Here is a 17,170-nt window from a genome sequence, read left to right as displayed (position 1 = left end):
GTATGTTATTATATAATAATAGCATATTATTATACTTAATATTACTGACAGTGACTTATGAATATTGTAAATATAATGATAATAAAACATAATTAAATTATTAAAATTAGATTATACTATTATTAACTTGTTGATGTGAATGAGTTTATGTGTTCTAGATATTCCTTTGTGAGTTTCAGCTATCACAGATATTTTCAGCAAATCTATCGTCTGTCTACTAATTTTGTCTCAAGCATCTTTCCTTAAATAGATATTCTTAATTTTGTAGTCAAACTGCTTGGGGCGCATACTTTGGGAACTTTGGAACCTTGTTTAAGAAAACGTCTCCCTCTGCAGTCTCTCAAAAGCATTCTATAGTTTCTTCTTATATATAAGTTTAGGTTGGGGATTGGCATTTGCGGATTTTTCTGAACTAATCCATCACTCAGTCTCTCGTTGCTTTGCTTGGTGCAATTGTATATAATGTCCTGGAGTGGACTTGGAATACAGAGAACGTTGATAGATAGTTTATCAGTTAGTGGGAGAAGCAAAGAACTAAATGATAATCCTTCTTACACTAAATTCAATGAGTCAAATAGGTGCAGACAGAGGAGAAGATTTGTGAGAAAGTTTTGTGCAGGAGGTGGGACTCAGACTGTGCCAGGAGGGAAGGAGGCATTACAGAGGCAGACCAGAGTGGCAGGTGTTTCAGGAGGAGGAAGCAATGGGGTGAGCAAGGTGTAGTGTAGAGGTGCAGTGAGAGGACAGGATGGACCAGTGAGGAGGATCCTTGGACAGAAGCAGAAGACAAGCATTGGTGAAGATCTGGAGAGCTTTGAAAACCAAGCAGAGGCATGGGATTTCGATGTGTTATACAATAGTAATCATCATTTGTGTGTTTGCTGGGGAGGCGGGGGGAGGAGAGGAGGAGAAGAATGGGAGAGGAGTGCTAATCCTTTGACATCAGTATAGATGAGATGGTCTAGGGATAAACTAGGAAGAAGGGAAGGAAGGAGACAGGAGACAGTGGGGTGACAGGCATCCAAACAGTCTTCCTTGGCCGAGATGAGGAACACTCCCAGAAAGGGTATGTATGCTCTGTTGCATCTGACTCTTTGCTGCCCTATTTACTGCAGCCCGCCAGACTCCTTTGTCTGTGGAATTTTCCAGGCAAGAATACCAGAGCTAGTGGTCATTTCCTACTCCAGGGGAATCTTCCTGACCTGGGATAGAACCCACGTCTCATGCCTCCTGCATTGGTATGAGGGCTCTTTACCACTAGCACCATCTGCCCAGATAGTGTACCAGGGATTAAAGCACAAGGTCACAGGACATTTGAGGGAACAAAAGCAGGTGCTTGGAATCTGGAAAATTAATGGCAGAAGCAAGCACCCATGTTTCCAGGCCTAGGACTCTCAAGAAGGAGACCCCTTAGTTGGGCTGCAGTGGGGTTTCAAGAGCTAAGACCTTGAGGGCAAGATCTTAGTCAACAGGGTCCAGTGCACAGTAACGGACACTTAGCAAGAGCTTGACAAAAGTTTAATGAATAGATGAACATATGGACTTGGGAGCAGTAATCGAATCCTTGAAGAGAACATCCCCTGGATTTGGGGCACACAGACCTGGGAGGGAGACTGATGCTCCCTGCCCCCATCCCACCCCAGCACTCACTGGAAGAAGCAAGAAAAATTAGTAAAGGTGACAGAGAAGGAACAGAGAGGTGGGAAAACAGGAAAATGAGTATCTTGGAATCTTACAGAGAGTTGGGAGAAGTTTGGCGGCATTATCAGATGTCACAGAAATTACCTAGTCGTCACTGGTGGAATTTTGGACAAGGACCCTGGGAGCCTGACGATATTTATTACCAGGGGAGGGTGTGAGGGCATAGACCATACCCAGGGGGGCATGGGTGCTACAGACCAGGCCTCCCTGCTCTGGCTTTTGTGGCATTTAAAGGCATCAGGAGGTGCCTCCCCAGGGCAAAGGGCAGACACACCCATGGGCACAGGGGAGGGGGAATACGTTCGTGACCTGGGCCCAACCGATACAAATAAGGCAACTTGAGTGCTGGACCTGAGACCCCAGGGGACTGGGAATTAGCTAGATTTTAAGAAAACCTTGAAAGCTTCAAGATACCTGGTCTACCTCTCAATTTGCATAAAATTAAATGGTGTGTCTCAATTACCTTTTCAAGGGTAATCTTAAAGCATTCTTAAATGATAACCAATGAGCCACTTACTATGGATGGCATCTTACAGCAATCTTATGTGCACTAAATCGCTCTAGTCCTGCCTGACTCTGACCACTTGATATGGACTGTAGCCCGCCAGGTTCCTCTGTCCACGGGATTTTCCAGGCAAGAATACTGGAGTGGGTTGCCATTTCCTCTTCCAGGGGGTCTTCCTGACCCAGAGATCGAACCCAGCTCCTGTGTCTCCTGCATTGCAGGATTCTTTACTGGCTGAGCCATAGGGGAAGCGCAAAGCAATCTTAAATGATAACCAGGGAGCCACTTACTACTGGTATGGAATATTAAGCTTATTCCAGCACATTGTATTCAGAAACTATATATATGTGTGTGTGTGTGTGTGTGTGTGTGTATATATACACACATATATATACATATACATATACATACATATATATATATATGATATCAAACCTGTGCTGTGTGCCTTAAGGAAGACTGCTCTGAACAACCAGGATTTTTCTTGTCCTGACTCTGCGTGATGGGGGTCAAGAATGCATAGAACCACATGGCTCTGATTTCAAAGTTTGCAAGGAGGTCACTGGTCACAGTCTTCTCCACACAGCTACCAATACATGGTGCCTTTTATCCTAAGGTGAGGCTACATCTCCCTGGGAAGACGGTAGCTATGCCACCACCCAAGGAAACTGTATGACCAGCTTATGTCCAAGGTCTGGCCCATGACATTCATAAGGCCTTTAGTTAGGTTCCAAGTAAAAACAAGAAGGCAGCATGGGCTCCTCTGAATAGAGCAGTCGAGTCCTAGCAAGGCAAATGTCTGTTTCCCAGGCTTTGAGATGTTCATGCAGTTTGTATGACATAAAGCACAAAGTTTCAGTCATCTTTAAATTCATTGATTTCTTAAAATTTCTGCAGTTTCCCAAAGGTTTTTTTTCAATGGATCATCAGAATGGGTCATGGGGCCATGCTGGGATTTTTCTAATAGCCTGAGTGTTGGCTTTTTTTTTTTTAGGCTTTTTTATGTGGTTCAGAATTCCAAAACTGCATACTCTTTCCATGGCAGCTTGTGGATGTGGGGGTCTGGCTCACTCAAAAGCCATCCTGGCTTTGTCAGAAAGAGCTGGCCAACGTGGAGGCAATGTAACAGCGTGGTGCACGGAGCCTTCCCCATCCCAGGGGCTCTAGTGATGCTAAAATAATTTTAAAAATCCAAATTGCCAAAGGGCTTTGCCTTGCAAACTATATACATCACTCAATCTATATGTGGTATAAGCAGGAATGCCAGAAAGATATATGTTTAATAAGAACCACAAGCTTCCTTGTCCAACTTTTTGAAGGTTCTCTGCACTATCTGAAGGCCTGAATCCTACTGGGTCTGTAAGAGAAATCTTAAAAGATGAAGAAGAGGCTAGGCCATTCATGGTGATCCAGATTTGCTGGAAATGAGTCCCTGGAACAATCTTAGGTCAAGAATAGCTATTTCTTGGGACTTCCCCAGTGGTCCAGTGATTAAGACCCCACCTTCCAATGCAAGGAATGTGGATTTGACCCCTGGTCGGGAAACTAAGATCCCATGTGCAAGGTGCAACTAAAAGTTTTTTAAAAATAATAAGTAAAACATGTTTTAAAAATAACAGCTATTTTTCTATTAACACTTAAACATTCACTAAGTGTCCAAGTTGGTAATCCACCATGAGACACAAAATCATGAATCACTAATACATACCAAATTTAAAAGTCAAATAACATGCATTCTTGATCAGCTTATATTGTGTACAATTACATGGGCAGAAAAGAATAAAAGGGTTTTGTTTTCAGAATTCTCTCCTATAAATGTCTACTGAATCGACTTTTCTACGTCATCTATTTTTGTATGTACCTGCAAACATAAACACGTCCGAAAGAAAAGTGACCAAAAAATGAGGCTGGTGTGAGAAGAAATTGCTGAGTATGGAGGTCGTCAGATTTCTGTGATACACACTCTTTGCAGCCACAGTAGGCACAGGGCCTCCATCGGAAGCTGTTATTTGTGCTGTAGTGATTGCCGGGCAGCAAGGACCTCCAAGTGGCCAGCAATGACTAGGATGAAGGAGTGAGCGGAAGGGAGATGGGCTGCAAAGCACAACCCAGAGGAACGAGCACAATTCTGCACAAATAACAACTCAACATCGACTGTTGCAAGTCATGCATCCAAATGAAACAAGCTTTCCAAAACAAATGACTCATCGGAAGGAATTAAGGTCATTGCTGGAGATTACTCAAGGTTTATTTGGAATGATACAGCACTGAAAACAGAATCATTACAGATGACTTGTGGATACAGCATACATCACCTAGATCTTATTTTCGGACGATCGGTGAAGATGAGTTGCATAAATAGAAAGAGGTGGAAATTAGGAGCTTTTGGAAATAGTGTTCTTTGGGGGTGGATTTCAATGCCCCATCAGCTGGCCAACCTCAGAAAGGCAGAAATTAAGATAATCGAGCTGCTCATCCCAACTCACCTCTCTCCAGCCACAGTGGCCAGACATTCAGAGCGTCAGACTGCTTTCTCCAAAGGGGAGGCAGCTCTGACAGGCTATGAGTCATTGCATCCTGAAAAATGCACGTTCCCAACACAGATACTGTCGACTCCTTTGGCAATGGAGGCAAAACTGCAACTGTAATGCCAGACAGAATAAGAGCAGTGCATGAATCAATGACGCTTAAGAGACTAGGAGCTACAATGGAAAGGAGAGAGTGCAACTATGTATATGTAGCCTTGTGCATACACATAGATTCAGGAGTGATGGGAACTAGCTCATGTGACTGTGTCCATATATATCTACAGAGAGGGAGGTGTGTTGGAAAAGAACAATGACAACTTTTGCAGCAGTTTCGTTTTAAACACAGTAAACGTGAAAGGGAGAGCACGTGCTCACACCTGCGTAGGGGAATACGATAATCGCACGTTACAGGGTAATTCATCATGTCTTCGGCAGGGCAGCCACTCAATACCACACACTTGGTGCAGAGAAATTAAGGTTCTGGTCTGGAGGAAGCTATTTTAGAACTGGTGGGAGGGGGTTGAGTACACAAGTCTCCACAGCTCGGACAAAGCACAAACAAACCCGGTAGCAAGAACATGGGAACCAGTGAGGACTTTTCCCTTAATTTACTTTTTGCTTTCTCTGACATTTGTTTGCACACATGCTCCACTGAGACAGCCTTCCAAGCTTTGTCTGGCATCGGTCTGTCAATCATTAAGAGTGTCATAGCAAAAGTGAACTCTTCAGGTTTCCATAAAGGTTTAAAAACCCAGTAATCAGGCTCTTTCTACAATACGTTTGGCCCTAATCCAGGCGCCGGGTGAAGTTCTCTGGAAAGAGGCCTTTGTAGGTGGCGAGGTCTCTGAACTGAAGCCAGTCTGATTCCTTCACTCCTACCAGCCAGCCTGCATCCTGCAAGACAAAGACAGGGCTTTTAGAGTCCAACTACAGTAATTCCCTTACATATGAACCTTCAGTTTGTGAACTTTCAAAGATGAGAACATGTGTCCCATCATTGTCGGGCATGAGTGAAACTGCAGCTTGCCCTCTGTCTCTTATTGCTGACGATCTTTCAGCTCCACCATCTCCCACCTCCTCTCTCTCCTACAGTCAATAATTCTTTATCCTTGTTCACTCGATGCCAGCACCTGTATGCTAGCTATTGTACTGTATTTACTGTACTTTTCAAGGTATCATGCTGTAAGATTTTAAATATTTTCTTTACATTTTGGTTGTTTTTTATGTATTATTTGTGTGAAAAGTATTATGAATTTATTACACTACAGTACTATACAGCCAATTATGTTAGTTGGGCACCTAAGGTTAATTTTGTTGGACTTACAAACAACTTGGACTTAAGAATGTGCTCTTGGAATGGAACTTGTTTATATGTAGGGGACTTATTGTACTGGAAAAATCTACATTGCCAATGATTAATAAAATAATGGGTTTATCGAGTATTGTGGTCCTATACAAGGATATCACAGTACCTGTAAACTTGTGTGCTGAGCTCAGGGATAAAGCTTGTCCCTAGTAAGTTGTCAGTTTAAGAAAAATAAAATAAAATTTGAAATTATTTATTTTATATATATAGTTAATTGAAGGTTAATGTTGCAGGTGGTGACTGCAGTCATGAAATTAAAAGACACTTGCTCCTTGGAAGAAAAGCTATGACAAACCTAAACGGCATATTAAAAAGCAGAGACAATACTTTGCCAACAAAGATCCATATAGTAAAAGCTATGGTTTTTCCAGTAGTCATGTATGGATGTGAGAGTTGGACCATAAAAGAAGGCTGAGTACTGAAGAATTGATGTTTTTGAACTGTGGTGTTGAAGAAGACTCTTGAGAGTCCCTTGAACTACAAGGAGATCAAACCAATCAATCCAAAAGGCAATCAACCCTGAATACTTATTGGAGGGACTGATGCTGAAGTGATACTCCAATACTTTGGCCACCTGATGCAAAGAGCCAACTCACTGGAAAAGACCTTGATGCTGGGAAAGACTGAAGGCAGGAGGAGAAAGGGACGACAGAGGACAAGATGGCTGGATGGCATCACTGACTCAATGGACATGAGTTTGAGCAAGCTCTGGGAGATGATGAAGGACAGGGAAGCCTGGTGTGTTTGCAGTCCACGCGGTCCCTAAGAGTTGGACATGACTGAGAGACTGAACAACAACAAATGTTAATATTATAATTTTGTACAAAGTGTAGTTAATTGAGGCTAACTGAATTATAACAAATTCTCAAGGAAGAGGAAAGAATTAATTTATACCCAGTGCAAAGAGAGGGACACCATGTGAAAACATCACACACAGGACCATTTCCTGTCCTGTGGATCACAGTGAAAGAAAGGCGTAAAGACCCCTGGGTTAGAATATAGTGCTGAGAAGACCATGAGAGGTCTTCTACTTCAGCCTCAACCACTTGCTTATAAGAAAGAATTCTGTCTGCCCGCTCACACATGTAACTGAAATAAACCACCATATACAAGACTTAATCAAACACTAACAGCTTGATATGTGTTGCCTGGTATCACTATTGTGTTTGTTGTCACTGTTGTTTTTCGAGTTTATATAAACTACAGAGCAGTTTGATGTCATGACATTTGTGCTGGAAATATTCATAGTCTTTGTAAATTATTCCTTATAAACATTTGTCTATCGTGTAGGTGTGCCCTCACAAAAATGAAAACAGTTAGCTACAGACAATTTAAAGAACCCAGCTGTGCATGGTCACAGGGTACGGTAGATGAAACGTAAAACTGAGAAATGGAGGCTGACATCTGCCCTTGGCCTTCCAGAGATAAGCAGAGTCTACTTGGGGAAAGCTGAGTTGAAGGAACAATTTTAAACATACTGATCATAGGATGTGAAACCAGTGGGAAATGACTGTCTTTATTATGTTAACCAATACAGGAAAAAGATCTCACTTAAAATGAAGGATAGCCGGATTTCATCGGAACCAATCCCCAGTATAGTTCAAGTACATCAGATAAAACGAGGTCTCATACAATTAAATAAAGAAGCTGAATACATTTCCTCTGATATAATCTAAGACCATAAATTGATGCTGCTATACAGACAAGAAATATAAGCATTTAGACAGGCCAATTTTTGACGACAGAAAAAAAGTAACAGAGAAAAAATGATTTGATAAAATAACTGATAATATCCTAGCTGATGAGGAAAAATGTCCTCTATAAAATTATGATGTTGTATATGTGAAGGACAAAGTTATACTTAGAGTAAAAGATGATAACTAAATATTTTCTAAACCTCTGGTAAACATACAAAAGGTCATATTTTCCCCTCAAGTGTCTACATTTGACTTTATTTACAGTGAGTGAAAAATCCAATGAAGCCAAGTGGAGTCATGGGTTTTAAAATAGTTCCAATAAAGACAAACATAAAGGGCTGGCATAAACCCATAATCAAGATATATCCCAACTCATAGATTTTGAAATGCAACTTATGAAGTGAAGCATCATAGTTAATATCAATCTTTAGCTGAGAAAAATATAGAAAAGTAAATTTTAACTGCTTAAAATATGTGGTAGACTGAAAATTTCCAGTTTTGGTTGTGGCAAAATAGCTGGTATCCAACAAACACTATTGCATAGAACACAACTATATTTATAGTTGTAGATACATGTGCATACATAAATGGGACTATTTTTATACAAAAATGACTGCTACAAAATATAAGTTTATATATTAGAGGGCTTCCCTGGAGGCTCGGATGGTAAAGAATCTGCCTGTAATGCAGGAGACCCGGATTTGATCCCTGGGTTGAGAAGGTCCCCTGGAGGAGGGCATGGCAACCCACTCCAGTATTCTTGCCTGGAGAATTCCATGGACAGAGGAGCCTGGCGGGCTATAGTCCATAGGGTTGCAGAGAGTTGGACATAACTGAAGTGACTTAGCACGTATATATATCAACTAAGGCACTGAAAATGAACAAAAGCAGGCAGACATTGAAAGTGAACATGTTAGTTGCTCAATCATGTCTGATTCTTTGCAACCCCATGGACTACAGCCCACCTGGCTCCTCTGTCCATGGAATTCTCCAGGCAAGAATACTGGAGTGGGTTGCCATGCCCTTCTCCAAGCAATGTTGCTGACCCAGGGATAGATCTTGGGTCTCCTACATTGCAGGCAGATTCTTTACCATTTCTGAGCCACCAGCGCAGAAATTGGGGAATATTTAACCCCTGAAACCACACTGGGTTAGAACTGTTAACAAGATCTTTTCTGAGGGTTAACCTCAGTCTGTGTGAGGCAGGGCATTCAGAGGATAGAGTTTATGGCTGCCAGAGGAGCTGCACTTTTATGGAGAATATCTTGAAAGAGGGGACTACAGAGAGGGAACCTCAAATATACAGAAAACTTCTTTCCTGGAATCCTGAGCTGCACCCCAAACTGTAAATGCATAAGGGCTTCTCCAGGAGCCTGGGGGAAAGGAACGGCAGGAAGGCAACAACAGCTAAGTAGAAATTTCAGCACTGGCAGTGCAGAGGAGGCAGAATTTTAAGTTCAGATCCCACAAAGCTAGTGGGCTTGATAAATCCTTCAGGATTTCTATCGAAATCCCAAAGGAGAATGTCTAAGAGGTAGAGACAAATCTCAGGACTAAGAACTTAGCCTGAGAGTAAAAAAACTAAAACAAACTTCTATGAATTCAAGGTATTTATCTACTTATTTAAATGCCTGTGAGAAGAAAAAGAAACAATTTTCAGAGGTAGAAGACAGAACTGAGACTCTACAATGCAACATCCACTGTGTCCAGTAACATTTTTTTTTAAATACAGGAAAATATGATCCAAAGATAAAAAGTAACAGAAATGTGTCCTGAGATGACCCAGCTTTTGGAATTTGCAGTAAGAAATATAAAGCAGCTATTATAAATAGGTTCAAGTACGTAAGCCAAAGTACACTGCTTCCCTGGTGGCTCAGATATTAAAGAATCCGCCTGCAGTGAAGGAGACCCAAGTTCAATCCTGGGGTCAGGAAGATCCCCTGAAGAAGGGAATGGCAACCCTCTCCAATACTCTTGCCTGGAGAATTCTATGGACAGAGGAGACTGGAGGGTTACAGTTCATGGGGCTGCAGAGTCAGACACAACTGAGCAACTGAGCACCCATGGAGAAACTCAGAAGGTACAAACATCTTCAGGAAGTCACTGAGGCCACCTGACCCTCAGGAAAAACCAGCAGAGCCTGTGGTACTTTCTGCCCTTCTCCTTTACCTGGTCAGCTTCTGAATCTGAGGGCACGACCAGCACCACATCACCCCTTTGTAAGGTGAGTTCATCAGAATTTGCTGCCTCGAAATCGTGTAGTGTTTCCACCTGCAAAAGATTGTAAAAGAACTGATTCATTTTAGAAAGAAAAGGAGATATAAAAGCAAAGTCTGTCAGCCAGATTATCAGCAGGCACTCTTAGAAGCATCTCTAAACTGGATAAAAAAAAGATGAAGACATGAGTCAAGCCCCAGATGGCGACCCACTGCAGTATTCTTGCCTGGAAAATCCCGTGGACAGAGGAGCCTGGCAGGCTACAGTCCATGGAGTCACAAAGAGTCGGACACGACTGAGAGACTTCACTTTCTTTTCTTTTTCCAGGGACTCTAACAACAAAGGAAATTCTAATCTCTGTTTACTTAAAAATATCTGAGTTTTACAGGCAGACACTGAGGCCATCTGAATGTATTATATATTTAGTAAAGCAATGCCTTTTTCCAAAGCTAAAATTTAGTGCATTAATTAAATTTTAATTTCTCACATTTTTGTTGCTGCTAAGTCGCTTAAGTCGTGTCCGACTCTGTGTGACCCCATAGATGGCAGCCCACCAGGCTCCACCATCCCTGGGATTCTCCAGGCAAGAACACTGGAGTGGGTTGCCATTTCCTTCTCCAATGCAGGAAAGTGAAAAGTCAAAGTGAAGTTGCTCAGTTGTGTCCGACTCTTCGAGACCCTATGGACTGCAGCCTACCAGGCTCCTCTGTCCATGGGATTTTCCAGGCAAGAGTACTGGAGTGGGTTGCCATTGCCTTCTCTGACATTTTTGGTAGAGAGTTCTATTTTATTATCACCATGCTTTGTTACTATTTGTTAATTTTTTAACCTAAAGATGCCTAGTGAAAAGTTCCTCTGTAAAATAATTAATAATTGGGAAAATCATCACTTGTATGTTATATGGAAAGTACTATCTAATTAATTAAACCCTGTGATCAATTTCTTAAATAAACTTCCTTCCCTATCTTACCTTTTAAACCATGACAATCTGTTTCCTTTCTCTCTTTTACTGGTTTTTAACAGAAATATATTTGACATGTAACATTGTATCATTTAAGGTATATACCATGTTAATTTAATACATTTATATATGGTAACATGATGGCCACTGTAGCACTATCTAGCACCTGATTATGTCACATAATTATCATTTCTTTTTAGTGGTGGGGTTGAGTTCTAGTCTCTTAGCAGTTTTGATGATAATAACACAACCGTGTCATTAACCATGGATTAGATATCTAGGGCTACTTTCAGTTCAGTTCAGTTCAGTTCAGTCGCTCAGTCCTGTCTGACTCTTTGCAAACCCATGAACCCCAGCACGCCAGGCCTCCCTGTCCATCACCAACTCCCAGAGTTTACCGAAACCCATGTCCATCAAGTCGGTGATGCCATCCAACCATCTCATCCTCTGTTGTCCCCTTCTCCTCCTGCCCTCAATCTTTCCCAGCATCAGGGTCTTTTCAAATGAGTCAGCTCCTCGCATCAGGTGGCCAAAGTATTGAAGTTTCAGCTTCAACATCAGTCCTTCCAATGAACACCCAGGACTGATCTCCTTTAGGATGGACTGGTTGGATCTCCTTGCAGTCCAAGGGACTCTCAAGAGTCTTCTCCAACACCACAGTTCAAAAGCATCAATTCTTCAGTGCTCAGCTTTCTTTATAGTCCAGCTCTCACATCCATACATGACCACTGGAAAAACCATAGCCTTGACTAGACGGACCTTTGTTGGCAAAGTAATGTCTCTGCTTTTTAATATGCTGTCTAGGTTGGTCATAACTCTCCTTCCAAGGAGTAAGCGGCTTTTAATTTCATGGCTGCAGTCACCATCTGCAGTGATTTTGCAGCCCAGAAAAATAAAGTCTGACACTGTTTCCACTGTTTGTCCATCTATTTGCCATGAAGTGATGGGCCCAGATGCCATGATCTTAGTTTTCTGAGCGTTGAGCTTTAAGCCAACTTTTTCACTCTCCTCTTTCACTTTCATCAAGAGGCTCTTTAGTTCTTCTTCACTTTCTGCCATAAGGGTGGTATCATCTGCATATCTGTGGTTATTGATATTTCTCCCAGCAATCTTGATTCCAGCTTGTGCTTCCTCTAGCCCAGTGTTTCTCATGATGTACTCTGCATATAAGTTAAATAAGCAGGGTGACAATATACAGCCTTGAGGTACTCCTTTCCCTATTTGGAACCAGTCTGCTGTTCCATGTCCAGTTGTAACTGTTGCTTCCTGACCTGCATACAGGTTTCTCAAGAGGCAGGTCAGGTGGTCTGGTATGCCCATCTCTTTCAGAATTTTCCCCAGTTTATTGTGATCCACACAGTCAAAGGCTTTACTACCAGCTTAAACATCTGTCTTAGTCCACCACCCTTCTTTCCCCCTTTTTAAAAGATTTCCTTAAATTTTGATTACAGAGAATTTTTAAGAAGCATGAGAGAGTACTAAAATGAACCTCCATGGACTTATCACCCAGCCTGGATAACTATTTAATCAAGGCTAGTTTTCTCTCTCCTGTGTCCCTGACCTCTCTCCCAGAGCCAAGACTAAACAACTGGCTTTTAAATTGTATATTTTATATACAGAAGCATAACATGGAAGAGTTGGAAATGACTGTCTTATTGCCAAATTCATTTTTTCTGATGAAAACACTAAAGCCCAGATAGTGGGTAAATGCTGTTCCCTAGCGCACAGTGCAGCTACTGAACAAAGTCAGGGAGGGACCCAGCGAGACATGGCCTTGCTTGGCATCCCTGCCTCCTTGACTTCATTCCCTTTTCTTAAAACAGAACACAGTGGAGCACTGGCTTAGTGGCCACATGTCTAGTTTTTTCCTCCATATTAATTAATTCATCAATCTATTAGGCCCACCTGTCCCCAGTGGTGGTGACAAGGTAGCAGCTACTTTCTAAGGAGCAAATAGAAGAAAAAGACAATGACTATTCTACTCAATTCCACCCCTACAAACACACACATATTTAATACTTTTTAAAAGACAAAGAGCTGAATTTGGAAATACCAAGTCAAACATGCATATTAGCATTCCAACTATAATGTTAGGTAGGATTATCTACCTTTAAGCCCCTGGCTTAAGGCCAGGTATTAGGCTTAAATATTGGGCTTCCCTGGTGGCTTAGACAGTAAAGAATCTGCCTGCAATATGGGAGATGCAGTTTCAATCCGTAGGAAGGGAAGATCCCCTGCAGAAGGGATTGGCTACCCACTCCAGTATTCTTGCCTGGAGAATTCCATGGACAGAGGAGCCTGGTGGGCTAGTCTGTGGGGTAGCAAAGAGTCGGACATGACTGAGTGACTAACGCTTTTATTCAAAAGGTATTAAAACTGGGCTTTTTGGTAAGGACCCTTCCACTGATGAAGACAAAATAGTCATTTGATGGCCCCTCTGAGCAAAACTTTCTCTCCATCATTTTTTTCCTTATCATAGAAGTCAATTAACATATTTATTCACTTTTAAAATATTTATGGACTCCTTACTTTGTTCCATGCAACTGCAGCAAGGTGTTTCCTGCCCTCCAGCAAGGAGCAGATAAGCACCCAGATAATTTCAAGCCCTGGCTCTAGAGGGAGTTCGAGGGGGCACTTGGGGTAGAAGCAATCACCGCATTCACTACCAAGGGGCATATCATTTACCTTGTGGCGAGCTTTCTTTAATTACTGGTTGTTAAAATATAGAAGACATGACTGTGCTTCTTGCAGCCCAGCAGCATGGAAATCTTACCATGTTATAATGTGATGTGAGGCTGAAGGCAAAAGCAATAAAGTAACAAAAACAATAAATACATGTGGCAAAAAGAATGAAAACCAAACAACCAAGTCTGCACAAAAGGGCTTCAAAGCAAAGGAAGGACAAATGGTCACCAGATTAAAAAATAAGAAATGTTAAAGGACCGGAAACACATTCCTCCTTTGTAAAAGAGACTCAGCTTTAACTGAAACAAAATTGTAAAGCAGATCATAGAGAACTGAAAGCATATTTAACAGTCAGTGTGGCATGTGGCACCTGAAGTGTATCCTTTTGTGTAGACAAGATCACCAAAGTTACAAGCTTTGAAACTAAACAATGAATTTTGTGTGCCAAGTCACTTCAGTCGTGTCCAACTCTTTACGACCCTCTGGACTGCAGCCTGCCAGGCTCCTCTGTCCATGGCATTTCACAGGCAAGAATACTGGAGTGGGTTGCCATTTCCTTTTCCAAAACAATGAACTTTGGTTAACTGCAAATCAAACCGAAACAGAGTCCTCAAGTAAGACAAGACTAAATTTAATTACACTGTGTTCTCCATCAAAGGTGACAGATTTTACTATTGTATTTTCCTGACACTGAATAAAGTAAGAAAAAAAAAAGGGCAAAATAAAAGTTAGAACCTTGTACAGGAAGCCAGGAGGCACTTCCTGGAAGGCCTCGCTTGCAGAGGGAGTGGAAGGTGCAGGCTGGGAGACCCTGGCCGCCTTCTGCTCCTCCGAGGCCAGCTCTGGCATCTCACTGGTGGGGCCCGGAAGAGCTGCATCATCAGTCGCCTCCTTATACTCTGCATCCACGGTTTCTTCGTGTTCTCCCTCCCCTTCATTGTTGGAGGCGGGCTGTATGACGACAGAAGGGATGACCTTCTCCTAGGGGGAGAAAAATATGGTGGTGTGGGCAAGGGCTGGGACAGAAGGCTTCTATATGCTCCAGGAGTTTCCTCTAGCCCATCCCACCCGCCGTGGTTCCACTTTCCCCACCTCTCCCATCCAGCTGCCTGCCCTTCACCCAACTTTTCCGGTCTCAAACCCTTCCACCTTGCAGAACCTTCCTCCTCCCAACATGGCCTTCTTTGTATGTCTCCTGAGACAGAAACCTTTAGTGGGACCAATTTGTGGATCCTTAAACAACCAGGCAGTTAGGTAAGATTGAGGTTTCTCAGGAAGTTGGGAATCGGACTAGAAGATTTGGGGGAGAGAGGACAAGATTACTGGGAGGAGGGGAGAAGGAGGTATGGGAGGAGGGGTGATGGGAGGAGGGGTATAATCCTGAGAGGGAATGTAGCTGGACTCTAAGGATGCTCTCATTTTCACAGTGGTCCATTCTTGTCCCACTGATAGTAACCCTCACTTGAAACTGACATTTAACCTCCTGTGATTGCTCCTGGAAACCCTATTGTTAGTAAAGGTCTGGCCCCTGTTTGGAAATGTCCTTTGCTTGCTGGTTATCATCAGAGCTCACACTGCAGTGACAACTTGAGCGATGACAATTCCCACCAACTGCTCTAAGTACTGTACTGTCTGGGGGAAAAGCAGAACCAAAGGATCAAGACCTGATTTATTCTTTAATGAAGATGAGCAGGGAAGGGAATTTCACTAGCATATTGGAAGCCTGGAGATCAAGTTCTATATATCCTCAGATATCAGGGAACATAGATAAGAATCTCCATTTTTCAATTTGGGGAAAATAATACATTCTTTCAATGAGCATATTGTCATACATACAGAAATATGCCTGGCATTGTGACAAGAAAATCTATGGAAAAATATAGAATATACTTCTGAGTTATTTCTCTAAGTAGTATCGCTGCCTGCTGTTTGAACAGGATCATTTAGCTTCAAGCTTTAAGGAACTCTGGAAAGATTTCTGGAAATTTATTATGAGTGAAATAATCAGGAAAAAGCAAAACCTCACATTAAACCAACTCTTCACTGTTACTACTTAGAATTCAGAGGAGCAAGAACATGGGGTTTAGAAGAGCCATCCTTGCTGTGGCCTCTGGGTTTGAGGCCTCACATTAGGAATATCTGTATTTGTTGCCTTCATGTCTCTGGGTAACTCCAACTTCATGTCATATTAATGACCCATTACCCAACGTAGAGATGGGCTTTTGGTAAAAGGAGCCTAATGGAGAGTTTAAGACACTCTAAAATGCCAAAGCCTTTGACTGTGTGGATCACAATAAACTGTGGAAAATTTTGAAAGAGATGGGAATACCAGACCATCTGACCTGTCTCTTGAGAAACCTGTATGCAGGTCAGGAAGCAACAGTTACAACTGGACATGGAACAACAGACTGGTTCCAAATAGGAAAAGCAGCACCTCAAGGCTGTCTATTGTCACCCTGCTTATTTAACTTATATGCAGAGTACATCATGAGAAACATTGGGCAGGAGGAAGCACAAGCTGGAATCAAGATTGCTGGGAGAAATATCAATAACCTCAGATATGCAGATGATACCACCCTTATGGCAGAAAGTGAAGAAGAACTAAAGAGCCTCTTGATGAAAGTGAAAGAGGAGAGTGAAAAAGTTGGCTTAAAGCTCAACATTCAGAAAACTAAGATCATGGCATCCAGTCCCATCACTTCATGGCAAATAGATGGACAAACAGTGGAAACAGTGGCTGACTTTATTTTTCTGGGCTGCAAAATCACTGCAGATGGTGACTGCAGCCATGAAATTAAAAGCCGCTTACTCCTTGGAAGGAAAGTTATGACCAACCTAGACAGCATATTAAAAAGCAGGGATATTACTTTGCCAACAAAGGTCCGTCTAGTCAAGGCTATGGTTTTTCCAGTGGTCATGTATGGATGTGAGAGTTGGACAGTGAAGAAAGCTGAGTGCCGAAGAATTGATGCTTTTGAATTGTGGTGTTGTAGAAGACTCTTGAGAGTCCCTTGGACTGCGAGGAGATCCAACCAGTCCATTCTAAAGGAGATCAATCCTGGGTGTTCATTGGAAGGTCTGATGTTGAAGCTGAAACTCCAATACTTTGGCCACCTGATGCGAGGAGCTGACTCATTTGAAAAGGGCCTGATGCTGGGAAAGATTTAAGGCAGGAGGAGAAGGGGACAACAGAGGATGAGATAGTTGGATGGCATCACTGAATCAATGGACATGAGTTTGATGTCCAAGCTCCAGGAGTTGGTGATGGACAGGGAGGCCTAGTGTGCTACGGTCCATGGGGTTGCAAAGAGTCAGACACGACTGAGCGACTGAACTGAACTGAGCTGAATAATAAAGAGTAATAATAGTAATATGACTTAACTACTAATACTGGCTTCCCATCAAGTGCCTGGGACCCAGCTGAGGACTCTGGTTATTATCTCACCTAATCCACCCAACGAACCTATTGTTCTATCAAATTCTCTTCCTCCTCCCTCCCTCCATTCACAT

The 17,170-nt window shown here is 42.3% G+C and overlaps 1 protein-coding gene across 11 annotated transcripts in view; it reads right to left on the bottom strand.

The window, feature by feature from the left end:
- Window positions 1-5,327: 5,327 nt before the first annotated feature.
- The window catches only part of AMPH (amphiphysin), a 206,216-nt gene continuing 194,373 nt past the window's right edge, over window positions 5,328-17,170 (bottom strand). For all 11 annotated transcript variants that reach the window (XM_081537434.1, XM_081537435.1, XM_081537431.1 and 8 more), the window contains 3 exons: window positions 14,396-14,641; window positions 9,967-10,068; window positions 5,328-5,628 (listed from right to left, as the gene is read on the bottom strand). In XM_081537434.1, coding sequence (XP_081393560.1) covers window positions 5,521-5,628; window positions 9,967-10,068; window positions 14,396-14,641 — 456 coding nt within the window. In that variant the 3' untranslated portion in view covers window positions 5,328-5,520. The remainder of the gene's footprint in view (window positions 5,629-9,966; window positions 10,069-14,395; window positions 14,642-17,170) is intronic.

The sequence above is a fragment of the Giraffa tippelskirchi genome, chromosome 10 (assembly GCF_054371585.1).
Source record: "Giraffa tippelskirchi isolate mGirTip1 chromosome 10, T2T-mGirTip1v1.2.pri, whole genome shotgun sequence".
NCBI classification, from domain to species: Eukaryota; Metazoa; Chordata; class Mammalia; order Artiodactyla; family Giraffidae; genus Giraffa; species Giraffa tippelskirchi.
Note: the sequence above shows the minus strand (reverse complement) of the source record. Positions and strands in the feature narration are given on the sequence as shown.